General features: G+C 43.4%; 1 protein-coding gene across 3 annotated transcripts in view; it reads right to left on the bottom strand.

Annotated features, from left to right (window-relative positions):
• Nucleotides 1–5,228: 5,228 nt before the first annotated feature.
• The window catches only part of trip12 (thyroid hormone receptor interactor 12), an 85,012-nt gene continuing 71,723 nt past the window's right edge, over nucleotides 5,229–18,517 (bottom strand). For all 3 annotated transcript variants that reach the window (XM_056283059.1, XM_056283058.1, XM_056283060.1), the window contains 11 exons: nucleotides 14,918–15,060; nucleotides 14,526–14,682; nucleotides 13,895–13,993; nucleotides 13,363–13,477; nucleotides 12,924–13,078; nucleotides 12,305–12,469; nucleotides 9,064–9,228; nucleotides 8,597–8,710; nucleotides 8,111–8,205; nucleotides 7,613–7,716; nucleotides 5,229–6,659 (listed from right to left, as the gene is read on the bottom strand). In XM_056283059.1, the coding sequence (XP_056139034.1) occupies nucleotides 6,463–6,659; nucleotides 7,613–7,716; nucleotides 8,111–8,205; nucleotides 8,597–8,710; nucleotides 9,064–9,228; nucleotides 12,305–12,469; nucleotides 12,924–13,078; nucleotides 13,363–13,477; nucleotides 13,895–13,993; nucleotides 14,526–14,682; nucleotides 14,918–15,060 (1,509 nt within the window). In that variant the 3' untranslated portion in view covers nucleotides 5,229–6,462. The remainder of the gene's footprint in view (nucleotides 6,660–7,612; nucleotides 7,717–8,110; nucleotides 8,206–8,596; nucleotides 8,711–9,063; nucleotides 9,229–12,304; nucleotides 12,470–12,923; nucleotides 13,079–13,362; nucleotides 13,478–13,894; nucleotides 13,994–14,525; nucleotides 14,683–14,917; nucleotides 15,061–18,517) is intronic.

The raw sequence follows: 18,517 nt of genomic DNA, 5'->3' as shown, positions 1-18,517 counted from the left end.
ACTGCAGAAATTGCGGTGGAAATCACCCACCAAGAGAGTGTCCGGCATACGGGCTGCAGTGCCACAACTGCAACAAATAGAACCATTTCAAAAGGTACTGCAGGTCCCCTAGACAAGCCCATGCATACAAACCTGTCAATCATCTGGTCACAGCAGAGGACTCAGACAGCAGCGATGGCTCATTTCATGTAGATGGACTATCACTAGACACTAGAGAAATCAGTACAATCAACCTGGAGAACATAAAGAACAAAAAGGAGATCTATTGCTCCGTCACAGTGAATGGCAAACCATTGAAACTAAAAGTAGACACTGGGGCCAAGTGTAATGTCATCTCCTCAGACACAACTTTGTGAAACAGGTAGAGAAAATCGACAAGACACAGACAGCAAAACTAGTCGCGTACGGTGGAACCATGATCCATACAGAAGGCACTGCACTGCTAAACTGTCAAACGAGGACGCAGACACACACACTGCAGTTCCATGTGGTGAAAAAACAATGTCCAACCACTACTTGGCCTACCAGACTGCCTAAACATGGACTTAATCACTCTAAACAATGACGTACATCAAGTTGACGTCAGAGAGGATTCAACATTCTCACACAAAATATTCTCTGAATATGCTGACCTGTTCAATGATGACTTTGTCTATCCCCGTAGTGATGGACAAAGTCAAAAAAGAGCTGGATCGGATGGTGACATTGGGAGTAATCACACCAATGACAGAGCCCACAGAATGGGTTTCTGCAATGGTTGCCACACACAAGGACACTGACAACATTCGCATATGCATCGATCCACGTGACTTGAATTAAACTTTAATGCGCCCTCACCATCATATGCACACGGTCGAAGAGGTGGCTGCACAAATGTCTGACGCCACTGTGTTTTCGGTGTTGGATGCAAAAAGTTCATTCTGGCAAATCAAACTAGACACACCCCTGGGGAGGTTCAGATTCCTGAGAATGCCCTTTGGAATCAGTTTGCCATCAGAGCTCTTCCAACGAGCGATGGAGCAGGTCTTCACAGGCTATCCATGTGCGATCATTGTCGATGACATCATCGTGGGCGAGTAGAGGAACACGATGCTAACCTCAAAAAGGTCCTGGACAGGGCTCGGAAAGTGAAGCTCAGACTGAATTCGGTGAAATGCAAGTTCAGACTCAAACAGGTGAGCTACGTGGGACAGGTCTTCACAGACCAGGGACTCAAAGCTGACCCTGCGAAGATAAAAACAATCGCTGAGAAACCCCCACTTGAAGACAAGGCTGCTATTCAGAGATTCTTAGGAATGACAGCATACCTTGGAAAGTTCATCCCTAACTCCAGCGAACTGTCTGCCCCCACTCCGCCAGCTGCTGCAACGTGACATAGCCTGGTGTCGGGAAAAGGAACAGGAAGACGCATTCAACAGACTGAAGGCCCACATATCAAGGCCTCCGGTCCTGAAATACTACGACGTGAGAAAGCCCGTCACACTCACCTGTGATGCATCACAGTATGGCCTTGGTGCAGCTTGCCTACAGGGAGGCGAACTCATAGCATACGCCTCGTCCACCTTGACGGAGACTGATACAAGATATGTGCAGATAGGAAAGGAGCTGCTGGCGGTGGTGTTTGCATATTTCAAGTTCTATGGCTATGTCTACGGCAAGCCAATCACAGTCGAAACTGACCATCAGCCCCTCATCATAATCCTGTACAAACCAATCCACACTGCACCAGCGTGTCTGCAAAGCATGATGCTGAAACTGCACAATTTGAACTTGACGCTTGTCTAAAAGAAAGGGAAGTTCATGTACTTGGCCGACACACTCTCGTGCACCAAGGAAGAGCACATCACAGCATCAAACTGAACAGAATGACTTTGAAGTGATGGCAGTCCAGCCCATCTCATCAAATCGCCTGAAGGAGCTGCGAGAACACACAGCTGCAGACTCTTCAATGCAAGCTCTCTGCTGCACTATAAAGCAAGGATGGCCCGACCGAGCAAGCAGTACTGCAGCCGCTGCAAGACCATTCTTTGCATTCCAGGATGAGCTCACCATCAACAATGACATTGTAGTGAAAGGAACAAGAGTGGTCTTTTCCCAAACACTACAGTCCGAGTACCTGACCATTCTACACAAAGGACATCCTGGGGCCGAAGCAACGAAACACAGAGCATGTGATGTTGCATTCTGGCCATCCGTGGCAAAGGATATTGAGAACATGGTCCAAGCCTGCAGTGTGTGCAACAGTCTAAAAGAACATCAACAGAAAGGGCCACTGCAACCCACCCCAATCCCAGAACTGCCCTGGTCCACCGTCACCACAGACATCTTCGAGTGGAACAGTCACCACTACCTGGTCTTGGTCGACTCATACTCAGGGTGGTTTGAAATCGATCCACTTAAAAACCTCTCTTCACAAAGTGTGGTCAACAAGCTAAAGTGACACTTCTCAGTCCATGGCGTCCCTGATACTGTCTTTTCAGACAATGGCACCCAGTTCTCCGGTCAGACTTTTCATGAGTTTGCCACAACCTGGGGTTTCCACCAAGCCACTAGCAGTCCTGAATACCCACAAGCAAACGGCCTGGCAGAACGGGTGGTTCGAGCAGCAAAGAGGCTGCTTGAAACTTCAAAGAGCGATGGGACAGAACTACTTCTGAATCTGCTGAACATTAGGAACGTGCCACGAGATACAACCCTGGGCTCTCCTGCTCAGTGTCTCCCATCTAGGAGAACACGCACCACCCTACTTGCTAGCCAGCAGCTGTTGGCGCCATCATCAAAGGACACTGTAACGGCCCGGGCTCAGCTGTCAAAGAAACGGGGAATGCAGAAAGCGCATTATGACAAGTCAAGCAGACCACTGCCTGCACTGGAACCGTCCCAAATGGTCCGTCTTCAGACTACAAAGGGACATGACAAAATCGGAGTGATCAAAAGGAAGTGAAACAAACCTAGATCTTACATCGTTGAATCGGAAGGAAAGGAATACAGGAGAAACCGATGGCACATTCTGCCAGTATCCGAACCTCAACATGTCCTCGAGCAAAATGAACACGTTCCATCAGTACTTACCAGAGAGCAAGACAAGGATGGCACTCAAGTGGAACGCATTCCATCAGTATTCACCAGAGAGCCAGACCATGGCACTCAAGCGACCACTGAAGAGCCACCACCAGTCGTGGAGCCACCTGGACAGTCTCAATCCCCCTATATCACAAGATCTGGGAGGATTTCAAAACCCAACCCAAAATACACTGAATGAAGAGTGTATGGACACAAGAACTGACTTGCCTTGTTGGTTGAAATGTTAAATGGTAAATTCTACCTACAGTTATAAGTATACTTCTCTTGTTGTTGAAATGTTGTTGAAATGTTTGTTACATTAACACAGATTTGCTTCTTTTGCAGAGTTACATGTCAGGCATAGTTCATGCAAGACCAGCACAAGATAGCCAGTACTGCTTTACTAAATATAAGCTACTTTGAAACACAGCGAACATTTTGAAAACAATTACAGCTCTGAACTAAAGGAGAAAGATGTAGATAACCTTTTAGCATTGTATTTGTACTGACCTGCATTCCATACTTATAGTCACGTGACCATGCAGCCTAGTGGCGTTATTATACACACAGCTACATGCCTGTACACTGTACGTGAGTTCCCCTGCAATGATTATTAAATGTTAAGCCTAGACGCTAACACTGCCTCCATGCGAGTCATTCTACATGGCCCAAACTCTTACATTTCCTTAATGAATCCACCCTCGGTGCTGTAAATCTGTCACCTTAAAACATCCTGAGCCATCTCACAGAACCCGACAGCAAACTCATCAGCTACCAGCACCACAGGGCCTTGTGCACCTCGAGTGAAACAGACAGGATCGTACTGCGTAAATGAAAAGGCAGCAAAGCCATAATTTCCCCTCAGCAAGACAGGAGATAAAGCGGATTCCTGCTCTTCTTCAAGCAGTCAAGTCAATTTTTTATTTGTATAGCCCAATATCACAAATTTGCCTCAGGGGGCTTTACAGCAACACAACATCCTGTCATTAGACCCTCGGATCGGATAAGGAACAACTCCCTAAAAAAACCTTTAACAGGGAGAAAAATCGGAATAAACCTCAGGGAGAGCAACAGAGGAGGGATCTCTCTCCTAGGACGACAACGTGCAATGGAAGTTGTGTTTACACAATTTACAGAATACATTTAAAGACGATAACGCAGTTATAATGGGTCGGCACGGTGGCACAGTGATCACGGTCACCTCACAGCAAAAAGGTCCTGGGTTCAAGCTCCGGGGTAGTCCAACCTTAGTGGATCATCCTGTGTGGAGTTTGCATGTTCTTCCCGTGTCTGCGTGGGTTTCCTCCCACAGTCCAAACACATGTAAGTCGGCCAGACTAAATTGTCCCTAGGGGTGTGTGTGTGCCCTGTGATGGCCTCACGGCCTGTCCAGAGTGTCTCCCCGCCTGCCGCCCAATGACCACTGGAATAGACGCCAGTATCCCCGCGACCCTGAGAGCAGGATAAGCACTTCAGATAATGGATGGAGTTATAATGGATTTATAAAATATATGGAGAATATGATGAGGATGCCAAGCAGTATCTAGACGCCACCGTAACAGCGTAGGACCCGAGCCACGCGACCAGCATCACAAAACACACACACACACACACAGTCGTACAATACATGTGTTGATAAAGTCAAAACAGCAAGTAGTCATACAAGAGGGAAAAAAGAATAGGGGGGGGGGGGTTAAACAATATGGCATGTTATTCCAACAATTAGGTGTAACATCTCACTGGGGGAAGAGTAAGTCACTGACAACCTACAGATCGCACACCAACGAGTCGGAGCACCCTGCTGCCGATGTGGTACATCAACACTTGTGCAAAGTAAAATGAGACATCTTGATTACTCTGTTGGTCAACACACTTAACCCCATTTACACGGTAGGACTTGGTAAAAGTGATCTGGCAGCCAGCCACACCCCATGAGCTGCTGGAGATAATCCTGAAAGGACCTGCCGCTTCAGCCACTAAACCATAAAAGTTCAATAAGCACATACAATACCAAAAGCTAGACATTAAAAAATGTAAACCAGTTGTACTCCCACTCATATCCACAGATGATTCTTCCACAAAGCATCAGTGGAATATGACACAGCAACGGAAGGCTGAATAAAAAAAGTCAAAATCAAAAAATCAAACATTGAGAAAGGTTGAGTCAAACAGTTACTTTATTTATGTTCAGGTAAAAACATGAACCTGATGCAGTAAATTATTGCAGATCTTAGAAATCAGCACATGAACGATTTTGGCCAGGGGAGCATACAGTGGCGCCCTCCCCAGGCCACAGACTGCAGGTGCACACCACGGTTTGTTCCAAGCCAGCAGTGCAAAAAAAAAAATAATAATAATAAAATAAAATAAAATTAAAAAAAAAAAACCTACAGCAAGAAAAAAAAGACAATATAGAAAATTAAAAAAAAGGTAAAGCAGACATTCCCACCTCAAACAGGGTGTGAAACTGCATATAAACTTTATTTCATAAATGACCTTGAAATGTTATCTGGCCGGGATAAGATGAGACCAGTATAATTTTGTGCCCAGCTACATTTTGTGTTGAGAGTTGCTCAAAGCTTGGTCTACCCAGAGGACCCTGCACCTCCTGTGGGGTCCAGTGTGGAGACACAACCAAACTAAGAGCTAGACATTAACTAGCCCAACACACACCTTTGCAATAGTCAGGCCAGAACACAATTTCAACTTGGGTAGGAAAATAATAATAATAACAACAATAATACAACTCTCATTACTACCCGCATCCAACCAACTGCAACTCTCATTTCCAGAACTTTAAGCAAAGACACACAAGTGAAAGCTGAACCAAAATGCAATACACAAACTGGGGCCAATATAATACAGAACAAAATGCGAACAAACAAACTCAAGGGAGAAGACATGAGAAAAAAGAGCTATTCTATCAAATGTGTAGAATGAGCAAAGTCTGCAAATTTGTCTGTACAAATGATCTTTGGAGCTAAAGTGAACCTAGCTTGCTCAATGGATACCCCCCTCCCCCACCACATAGTGACGTTATCCACCACTCTGGGGAGGAAACATCCCTTTTTTTTTAAATATCACAGCAATGCAATTTAAAATGTCACCCAGTTTTTTTTCTTTTTCTTTTTTTAACATTATTCAACTACTGATATAAGTTTTTCTCAGTTTTTTCCACTTTAAGTTCTGTGAGCCATGTAATATCTTTCCTTTTTATTTAAGGAGAGATGGGGGCAGCAAATATATATCTGAAGTCTTAAATTTTCTGCAAGCTGCTTTCTCTAACAAGAAGGCTGTACATATAGCCTCAATGTATGTGATTAAAAAAAAAAAACTAGGAAGGAAGTCATGATTTCATCAGTTGCTGAAGAAGGCATATTTATGTGAGATGTAAAGAGATCAGGAAAGGTGGAATGACTGCTGGCCCTCGCGGGCTGCAATCAACAGTTTCTCGCGCATGATCTCTATGCTGGAGTAGTCGGGCAGCTTCAGGTAGTTGACACAGGTCATGACTGAGGGGAGGAAGTCATCTGGGTTCTCTGTGGACTCAAAGGTCTTCCTCACAATGGTCAGAGGGGGATTTAGGCTCCGAAAACCTAGAATGGAGTGCAACCCCAGCATCAGTTTCAAGTTTCAATCTAACCTTTATGTTGGACTTACTTTTTACCAACTAACTTTAATTCAAAGCATTAGAGCTAGGGATGTCATAAAATATAAATTTGTTGAATATTGATCAGCACATATCAAGAAAACCTCAAGGTGCCATATTAAAATTATAGTAAAACCTATTTTTTTGATTTCCCATTTTCTTTTCTTTTACTTTTGTAAGGTAATACATTTGGCATCCAGACAGAAGTGATGTTACACTGTCACCACCTGCACACCTCTCCTAAATAGTTGGGTTAGCCTGGGTTAAAATCAGCAAGAGACTTATGCTGCTCAGTATTAGAACAAAACAAATGGAGCACTTGGACTTGTGGGGCAAAATGTAGCCAAGATGCCCCATTTCCTTATGACAAATTTACAAGATGGTGTACAGCTACAGCAAATATTTTCACTGGAAATTTGCTGATCTATATATCAATAATCAGAACCAATTTTCAATTATTCATACTTGAAAGAGTGATCGATGACTAGGCTAATTGGAGCAAAAGTTGAGTAGTTTTAATTGCGAGTCCTTGGGTGTGGGTTTATAAAACAGTTAAGTCAGCCCATGACTAGGGGACACATGGGCAATTCATAATAGCAATGCGATTCAGTATTGATCCCTTGAGTAGAGTTCTGTTTACTTGCCCTTTATACTCAACACAAGATTAATGACAGATTGATGACATGGTTTCTCGTGCAAGGACAGTTATACTGAGCAGATTCTTGCCAAAACAATGGCTTTGACCCCAAATGTCCAGTTAAAAGAACAACCTCATTCATCACTACACATCAACTACCACCAATACTGTTATTTTCAGAGCCCTCAGTGTTGATGTAGCAGCTGTTTAAATGCTCTGTGATCTACCTTAAATTCCAGTATTTACAGCATATGAATACACACCTCCGACAGGCAGCCTTGGACTTCCTGTGACAAACTGCAGGAAGAGTCTCTGCTGCTCGGCATCAAAGCTGCTCAGCACCTCAAATAGGAACCGTACCGCACGGCTAAGGGGGGAAAAATGTACACACGTCAGACTAATACTCCTATTGACTAAAATGAGAAATAAGCTTTTAAACACATAAGAAACATAACCCTTAATCATATAGACTTACAAGACTGACAAACTGACTCTCATTCACCATTTTGTTGCTCTAGCTTATTAAAATCATGTTATCTTCAGTCTAAAATACCTACATCAGAAAGTTGATATAATGCAGTTATCTGGTGAAAGTACTGTGGTATGGGATGTTGACAGCTATCATTATTAAGTGTAACTGGCCTTTTAAGACCTCAATTTATGTTCTTTTGAGAATACAGAGTTAAATCCCTCCCAATGGCTTACGTAAGAGGCATACGATGCCTGTTAAGTTTTTTAATGCCCTAGGTTGGCTATCTCACCTATCGTGTGTGTAGCCGTGGTCAGGTCGACAGCACTCCATGAGGGTTTTTACATCCCACGTCTCAGATTTACTGCCGCACAGCAGCTGGTCCAGCTATGGCAGGAGAGGAGGGACATGGAGGTGTTCAATGACAAACTATTGTTTACTGATGAAATGTAAATCATACATAGACGAGCTACTTATACAGCACTGTCCTCAACATATGCAACATTAAGTCTTTAGAGAGAAAGATGAACCAATCATGTAGAAAAATCCAGAAGATGTAGTTATCTAAAGTTATGTCTATTAAGTTTGAATGCAAGAAAACAAGACCGAGTAGTACAGCGACATGCAACTCTGACTTCACTTTTACTAATACTTCACAATAAATACAGAAAAAAATCTCACTCTGAATGAACTTGCTTATGATGGCAATCAAACTAAAATAAACCCCGCCTTGCTGCTTTGACACACAGACATACTTGAGAATGGAGTGTGCGCTCACCTCCTCTGGATAGAAATACTGTAGGTGATGCAGGGGGAAGACTGACTCGAAACCTTCCCTGAACGACTCAAACTGCCTTGACACGCCTTCATTTAGTGTCCAGTACACCACCAACTAGACAGCGAGAACATAAAGGGGGAAATTAATTAAGTTACACTGAGGCCAAAAAGAAAAAAGTGGTAAAAAAAAGAAAAAAAAGAAAAGATAGTCTGAATATTGTTATATGCTCACATTGAGTTTTAATCTTAGAGATTTTCATCTTTTAATGGGCACAAGTAACAGTTTGCACATTATATCTTTTTTTTTTTTTTACTACTGTCATCGTTTTGGTCCTGCACCTATGACTGAATTTCTTTTGCATGTGGCATGGCCTCTGCTCTGAGACCTAAAAAGTAAACAGGCCATGCACTTTCTTATTTCTCAAAGGGAGCCATGAACATGTGGGTGATTATCCATGTGTCACATACCCTGAGATACTCCTCCAGGTTGTATATCGTGACGGGAAGATCTTTGCCCCCCTTTTTAAGTTCAATGTTGGGGAATCCTGGTAGGGTGAAGTCCAAACCTAGGTCCTCCACTGAACAGCCATTCATGTTCAGGCTCTCCAGTGCCTGCTGCAGGGTCTCCCTTGTCTGACACAGAGACACCAAGAGGAAGAATGTAACGTAACAAAATCGTGTCGCATTAACTACAGATGTACTCACTTTCAAACACTGGTGAACGAAAAACAGAATTAGAAACTGCACAAAACGGTTACTTCATTCACTTTATTGGACAGTGACACCAGGGCTATCACTAAATCAATAATCCTCATACCTTCTTCTCTTATAGGACTTAGGGCTGTCACAATAACAACTTCTCATTGTGATTATTATGTCAACAAACATACATCACATCATACATCACAATATATATAACCATGATATCACTGTTTATTTTGCTTCTGGCACCTTGACTGCCACATTCAAAAGTGCTTCCTCTTTTGTGCAACCGCAGAAAAAAGAAAAAAATGCACATAAAATTAAAAATATTATAAATATTAATTACATGAACACTTCTGAATTTACAATGCTGTCATCCGCAACAGGTCTGTAAAATATCTCAAAAACTTCATAATGACATTACTATTCAATGATGGTTTTACATTCATGTCACACCCAGTGACGCCTCATCTGATGCGGTGCTGACATCCATCATCTCATCTTCAGCCGCTTTTCCGGGGTTGGGTCACAGTGGCAGCAAGCTAAGTACTGCACTCCAGATGTCCCTCTCCCTAGCAACGCCCTCCAGCTCAGCGTTCCCAGGCCAGATTGGACATGTAGCCCCTCCAGCGCGTTCTGGGTCTACCCCAGGGTCTCCTCCCAGTTGGCTGTGCCCGGTAAACCTCCAAAGGAAGGAGCCCAGGGGGCATCCTAATCAGATGCCCGAACCATCTCAACTGGCTCCTTTTGATGCGAAGAAGCAGCGGCTCTACTCCAAGCTCCCTCCGGATGTCCGAGCTCCTCACCCTATCTCTAAGGCTGAGCCCAGACACCCTACGGAGGAAACTCATTTCTGACGCTTGTATCCGCGATCTCATCCTTTCGGTCACTACCCAAAGCTCATGACCATAGGTGAGGATTAGAACAAAGATTGACTGGTAAACTGAGAGCTTTGCCTTCTGACTCAGCTCCCTCTTCACCACAACGGTCTGGTACAACATCTGCATTATTGCTGATGCTGCACCAATCCGCCTGTCAATCTCCCACTCCATCCTACCCTCACTTGTGAACAAGACCCCAAGATACTTGAACTCCTTCACTTGAGGCAACAACTCATCCCCAACCCGGAGGGAGCAATCCACCATTTTCCGGTAGAGAACCATGGCTTCAGACTTGGAGGTGCTGACTCTCATCCCAGCCATTTCACACTCACCTGCAAACCGCCCCAGTGCGTGCCGGAGGTTGCGTTCTGATGAAGCCAACAAAACCACATCATCTGCGAAGAGCAGCGATTCTGAGATTCCCAATTCGGAGGTTCCCAAAATGGACACACTCCTCACCTTGGCTGCGACTTGACATCCTGTCCATGAATAATAAGAATCGGAGACAAGGGACAACCTTGGCGGAGTCCAACACCCACCGAAAACGTGTTTGACTTTGTGCCAAGAATGCGGCCACAGCTCTCACTTTGGTTATACGAGGACCGGATGGCTTGTAGCAACTGCCCCGGTACCCCATACTCCCGCAGTACCCCCCCACAGAGTGCCCCGGGGTACACGGTCATAAGCCTTCTCCAAGTCCACAAAACACATGTAGACAGGCCGGTCAAACTCCCGTGCCCCCCTCAGCACTTCTACAAGGGTAAAGAGTTGGTCCATTGTTCCATGGCCGGGACGGAATCCGCATTGTTCGTCCTGGATCTGAGGTTTGACAATCGGTCAGAGCCTCCTTTCGAGCACCCTAGAGTAGACTTTCCCTGGGAGGCTGAGCAATGTGATGCCCCGATAATTTCAGCACACCCTCCGGTCCCCCTTTTTGAATATGGGAACCACCACGCCAGTCTGCCACTCCACAGGTACTGTCCCCGACCTCCATGCGACACTGAAGAGGCGTGTCAACCAAGCCAACCCAACAATGTCCAGAGCCTTCAGCATCTCAGGGCAAATCTCATCCAAACCCAGCGCCTTGCCAACGAGGAGCTTTTTAATTACCTCAGAGACCTCTGCCAGTCTTCAGACTCTACCTCCTCCACTGAGGATGTGTTAGTCGGGTTCCGGAGCTCCTCAAAGTGTTCTTTCCACCGCTCAACAACATCCCCAGTCCGGGTCAACAGTTCCCCTCCCCGGCTGAACACAGCCCGAGTCAAGCTCTGCTTCCCCTTCCTGAGTCGCCGGATGGTTTGCCAGAACTTCCTTGAGGCCAACCGAAAGTCCTCCCCCGTAGCTTTGCCGAACTCCTCCCACACCCGAGACATCCACTGACATCCATTTAAAGTAATAATGGATGTTGACATTCATTATTACATTAAATCCTGCACTGACCCTACAGTGTGTACTGAAATCACAACGACTGGTTTTTTTTCCAACAGAAAAAGAAACAAAACAAAAAATTTCTGAGTCTGTCCTGGTGTTACTAAAATCTGTGACACTTGAAAAATTGTGACAATATGGTTGTCCTGAGCACACAGAAAGCGCCACCCACTGTTGTCAGGAGATGGTGTAGCTAAGGGACAACCACCCTCTCAGAACATTACCCTCAACTTAAAACATGCCAGATCATTACTTAAACTGAGGTGGTGGGACTTGGAGGTGTCTGCCAGTCCGCTGCCCAACTCTCTTCAAATGTTCCCAAATTATTACATCATTTAAACATGGTCAATATTTTTGACAGTCCCAGATTTTGGTGCAACACCTGTGCACAGCTCGGCACACAGTGGCCTCATTACAACCTCAGCAGGATAATGGCGTTAAGTTATTACTCTTATTACTTTCTACATTGGCAAAGATAGTGGGGTGGTGATTTCGGTGATGACTAGAGAGTACTATTCCATTTTTTAAGATCAAGGCAATATATACCGGTAATAAGATAAACCACTATATCACGCCACCCCTACTAAGAATACTTACATTTCACGCACTAAGGTATCAAAATGCTATCACGGAAAACAGTTGTGAAAATGTTTGTTTGCACTATGTTTCCCAAATCAAAATTCAAATGTCTTCTTTACCTGTGACCGGTCCTGCTCCAGCCTCTTCTTTTGGCGGATAATGTCCTCCAAGTGCTGGATGGACTTTGCCACACCGGGGTCAATGTTGACCAAGTCATGAGAGCTGATGGACGTCTCGTGCCGTAACATCCACTTGTAGAAGGGCAGCCCCAGGGGCAGGTCCAGCTGGGAGGAAGGAAACGCAGGAAGAGAGGAGGTGATGCATGACTAAGGTTTAAAATGAAGTCTTCACTGGAGCCGGGCATAAATATGTGGTGCTTTATCCAAAAGAAAATATGCATTTACTTACATCACTCGATATCTATTACCCCCGCCCCATTCAGTGAATCTAATTTTGAAATAACTCCTAGTTTCAATGTGTCTATTTATTTTGGAAGGTATTTGTGGAGCAACAACAGCACTTTACTTAATCCTTTGAGGTATTTAACATGTATTAATTCTTTGTGCATTTATAGACGTTTTGCAACAACTGGAATGTGCTGGAAAACTGACAGTCCAGAGAACATTATTAATTCAATAAGCTTTTCAGTGCCAGTACATGAATTTTCAGAATGCCTCTGGTACAGTGGGGATTATGGTATTTTAGAAAAAGATGTCAAGACTCATGTAAAATCATTACCAGTCTGAAATCCATAATGGCTTTGGCCATCAGTTTTCCTAAGAAACGGAACTTCATTTTTATTTTGGCGATATGTGCTGGTTTGGTTGTCCTGCCAAAGGGAACGGCAAACAGCCCCCGAGAGCTGAACATATACTTGGTCCCTTCTTGGCTTCCTGTAGGAGAGATGAACAATATGGTCTGAGCATGAAAAACAAAACCACCCCCTCCCCCCAAAAAAAACAAAAAACCTGTTGGCTATCTTATAGGATGAAATGATAGAAATTACTTGCACAACAAAGGGTTTACTCAATTTATTACTTATTTTCATACACATTTTGGCCAACAGGGTAAAATGTTCCCATTAATTTAAACTTTAAACACATTTTGTGGCACATTATCTTGAGAAGTCCTATGTGTCCTGCCTATGATTTAACAATTAGAGGGGATGAGGTCATACCTTTAGGGTTGGCCAGGGTGACCTCATCGCCCCTCCACAGCCCAAGGTCAGCCCGCTGGAGTTCCTGGGACACAAGAGCATAAAACTCCAGGGTGGGGCCCAGACCTGTGCCCACCTGTGAAGCATCAAATAGAAGGGACACTTAAAAACGCCTAAAGAAACTTTATAAATCATTTTGTAATCAAGCACTTCAGTGCTACACCCCTTACTATGAGCTAAAAAGGGTGTTGGATGCACCTCAAAACGGGATTTACCCATGTTGACAAGAGTAGCAATGTTTTGATGAGCCTGTGTCCTAGGACTAGACACTAATTTTCCAATTCGAATCCTAGGAGAGAATGTTGAGGAACCAGACTTTTACTTGTGAGATTACAGTTCTGTGTAAAATTCCTCCTTTATTTATAATCTGACATATCTACAGAGAAGTGTAAAAGTTGTGATGGAAGAGAAAACTATTCTGAGGAAAATCTCAAAGCCTTAATTTACATTCTGAATGCCATGGGGTTATGGGGAAATAAGTATTGATATTAACCTCATTTTCATACTGGATCTCTAACATGGCCCTGGAGCTGCCCAGGTCCTGCATCACAGATTCAGCCTGTTTTAGCAGCTCCTCGCGGTTTATCGTCCTCTGGAATCACAAGGCAAAGAAATAAGTGAACACAGAAAAAGTTCTGAGAATGAATATTTAAAATAATTTTTAAGCAAATGTGTATATATAAGCCTAACTCATTTATAACCATGTGTTCTGGTATAAGGTAAAATAAGGCAGGAAACTGAAGCTTCCGTTTTTTTTATGCATTTTCAATTTTTGTTAATATTGTGTTTTTAATCAGGAGAACAGCATACATACTGACATCTTATCAAAGATATGCCCTTACAAGAAATCAAAACTAGTATCAAGACTGTTGTGCACATAAGCACAACTCATGACATGTACTAGAAAGCTATATAGAGACCCAAAGCGAAAGGCAAGGTAGAAGAGAAAAGATTACAGTATAAAAGCTAATGGATTGTATTGATCGTTCACTTCTCTATTAAAGATCCCAATCAAGTAACAATTGCTGTGGCAGATGTGGTTTGCAGGAAATGAGATGTCAAACTGTCAGATTACCATTACACATGAAACCAAGTCAAAATGCCACCATGGTAACGCATCAAACCTTTTTCCTATCAAGACGCGGTGCCACTCGGCTATCCTGAGAGTCTGATTGGTTGATCTCAGGGTTGGTGTCAAGTAGGCGTTGCATGGCTCTGTCTCTGTCGAAGGCAGTCACATAAAATAGCATCTGCCGTGTGTCAAAAGGAAAGAAGAAAGGGCTGCAGAAGGGAGATGGAGGGAAAGAAGAAAATTGTTAGAGGGGAGGGACAAAATGCACTTTTATAGAGGGTAAAATAATGCCTTCAATGGAATCTAACAAATCCATATATGCATGCTGACACATGTCTAGCCTCAATAAATCTAATATTTATCAAACTATTTTGTTCAGTATAGTCCCTAGGTTTTATTAAGATTCTCCCACTATGTAAAAATCAAGGACTGGTGTGTGTTTACCAGGTCTTGCCGAGTTCGATAAGCCATGTGGGAATGTTCCCCGTCATGATGACCAGCGGGTCCTGTAGCTGACGATTGGCCTTGGCTGTCAGTTTATTGTTGATGAACTCGCTCGTGGGGATGATCTCCTTACACACAGCATTCTTCAACAAAACATTCATAGTACAATTATGTAGGACTGAAATGATTAGTCAATTAATCTATTGATTGGTTAACATTTGGTATTCAAATAAATAATTGTCATTTATCAAATTAAAAACACCACAAAACTGCATAAAAAAATAATTTTTGTCTGACCAGCAGCTCAAAAACCATAAAATATGCAATTTTATATCGTTTTTCCTTATCCAAATTGAGAGTCTAAGGATAGGGGGTGCATTGTAATGTATTCCATCTATTGGTTTTAAGGTATGTAAACCCTCTGTAATACAACTATGATGAAGGGCTATACAGATAAAATTTGACTTGACTAAGTTAACTCAGTAAAGTTTAAGGACATCATTTATGGCTCTAGGAACTCAAGATGGCCATTTGTCATTATATTTGATATTTTATAGACAAAATGAAAAATCAAAAAAAGAATTACATTGGATAACAAAAATTACTGTTAGTTGCAAACCTACTTTTATCAGGTTTTACATATCTGTACCAAATATGGCATGGTGCTATGCATATTGCTCATGGCTTGTGGATAAAATAAATGTCAGCATATCAAGATCATATGGGCATGATAGGTTGTGGAGTTGTGGTATAATGTATGGGTAATATAGTATATAAGCAAAAACTCTGTATAGTAGTGACATACCTGTTGTGCATACATGCTTGCCTCTAATGTGCTGCTGTTCCATTTATTTCGTTTTTTTTTCTTTCTTTTGTTTTGCGAGTGTTGTCTGCAAGTGTCTGCAAGAAACTGCTGTGTACCGGAGTCAAATTCCTCGCGTGCATAGGCACACTTGGCCAATAAAGTTGATTCTGACCAGCTACCACGACCGTTATTTATCAGCCATCATAGCGCTGCTTATGTTCATGAATACTTTGAATATTTTGAGTGGCTGGCATAAACACAAGATGAAATATGACAAGTAATATTAGAATGGTGGTGGAAGAGATTGGTAATCAGCAGCCTAAGAGTATATTATCAAGATCTACACTATCTAATCAAGATGAACAATAAAAACCTGTTGAGTCCAGGGACAAAAGAATTAGCTTCTGACTCTGTATACCTATGACAGTCAACATAGTATGTTGGGTTGAGTGCTTACAGAGGTCAGAGAATCACTGCGTAGAGTGAACACACGGAAGGCTGCCGGACCAGACGGCATACCGGGTCGGGTCCTCTGGGAATGTGCCGACCAGCTGGCGGAGGTCTTCACAACTATATTTAACCTCTCACTGTCCCAATTCATAGTCCCAGCATGCTTTAAGACCACCTCTATCATTCCTGTCCCCAAGAAATCAACACCCACATGTCTGAGTGACTACCGACCCCTGGCACTCACCCCCATTGCCATGAAGTACTTTGAGAGACTGGTTCTGGCTCACATCAAAAACATTATCCCCCCCACATTCGACCCACATCAGTTCGCCTACCGTCCCAAAAGGTCTACTGAGGATGCCATTGCCACTGCCCTGCACTTTGCTCTGACCCACCTTGAACTTAACAACACATACATCCGGATGCTGTTTATAGATTATAGCTCTGCCTTCAACACTATCATCCCCGCCAAACTAACCACCAAACTCTTCTCCCTTGGCCTCAACTCCTCCCTCTGTAACTGGACCCTAGACTTCCTGACTAACAGACCTCAGTCTGTCAGGTTAGGTGACCAAGCCTCCACCCTGAACCTCAGCACAAGTGCCCCTCAAGGCTGTGTTCTGTTCTGAGCCCCCCCCCCTTTTCTCCCTCTTTACCCACAACTGCCTGCCAACTCATCCTTCAAACGTTATAGTTAAGTTTCCAGATGACACCACAGTCATTGGCCGTATCACCGACAATGATGAGACGGCCTACAGGGACGAGATTCAGCACCTCACATCATGGTGTACTACCAACAATCTTGTCCTCAATGTGCAGAAAACGAAGGAGCTGATTGTGGACTTCAGGAGGTCTAAAAGCTGCAGCCACTCCCCCATACACACAAATGGGGTGGAAGTGGAGCGTGTTTCCAGCTTTAAATTCCTTGGAGTCCACGTCAGCGAGGAACTTTCCTGGACATCAAACACCCAGGCCCTAGTGAAAAAGGTCCAACAACGCCTGCATTTCCTGAGGAGGCTGAGTAGTGCCCGTCTATCCCCAAAAATTCTCATCAACTTCTACCACTGCACCATAGAGAGCATCCTGGCCAGCTGCATCTCAGTGTGGTACGGTAACTGCACCTCAGTAGACCAAAAAGCTCTGCAGCGGGTCATCAAGGTGGCCCAGCATATCACCAGTACCCAGCTCCCTGCCATAAAAGACATTTATCACAAACACTGCATTCGGTGGGGTCTCAGCATCAGCAGAGATCCCACCCACCCCAACCATGGACTGTTCTCCCTCCTGCGCTCTGGGCGGCACTACAGGAGCCTCAAAGCCCACACTACCAGGCTCAAAAACAGCTTCTTTCCACAAGCTGTTGCCCACCTGAACCTGGCTGCCCACTGAATGTCTGTAGATATTTTTAAATATTTTGTACTCTTGCTCTTTTTTAACTTATTTTTAGCTTTTGGTCTTCATGTGTGTATATCTTATACTGTGTTTGCTGTGTTTGTCTGTGTCTGTCTTGCACTGTTTGGTGAAGCCACAGCCCTCATTTCATTTTTAACATGTGCCTGCACATTGTTTTTAATGAAAATAAATTGAATTGAATTATACTTTGAACAGAGAATATCAGAACTTCATGTATCTGCCTCAGTATGATATTAAAGCTGCCATACAGTTGTGAAAATATGGCCATGTGAACGACTCATGATTAACAAGGCTCAGTGTTTTCGGTTTTTATTTTTCAAAGCCATACAGCATGCCGAATTTTGCCACAACAGGACACGGTTACATAACTCACACGAACAGGAACAACTTTTGGATCAATGGAAACATAAATCTAGGTGAAAAATCTGGGTATTTTTTGGTAAAAATTGGTAAAAACCGAAAACGCTGAGCCTTGATGATTAATAAATTGGATGTTCAGTACCATAACTACCAAGTGGTGCCAGGCCCACAAACCCCACCTATGACCCCCTGAATTTTGACTACTACCCATCTTCAAAATGAAGCATTTCTCACTGGAGCGATAGATAGGCGTGTGTGTGTATACTATATATCTTCATATCTTTAGAACAGAGGTAAACAATTTGACATAAATCAAACTTTTTGACTACAATATTTCTGATTTTTTTTTTATTACTTTTTACTATTTTTCTTGACCTTGACCCAAATAAACTCCAAAATTTAACTAGGTCATTGTGGGATTATTACCCACCTTGTCTGAAAATTTCATCCCACATACATTTTTTCTGCGACACTTATGACCGAACAACAGACACACTGCACCAAAAAACCCTCAAGGTTGCTGTGGCGAAGGGGGTGCAGGCACAACCTGTTCAAAGTCAGCCAAATTGACT

Source organism: Lampris incognitus, chromosome 7 (genome assembly GCF_029633865.1).
Source record: "Lampris incognitus isolate fLamInc1 chromosome 7, fLamInc1.hap2, whole genome shotgun sequence".
Lineage (NCBI taxonomy): Eukaryota > Metazoa > Chordata > Actinopteri > Lampriformes > Lampridae > Lampris > Lampris incognitus.
The sequence above is the reverse complement of the archived record's forward strand: the minus strand, read 5'-3'. Positions and strand labels throughout refer to the sequence as shown.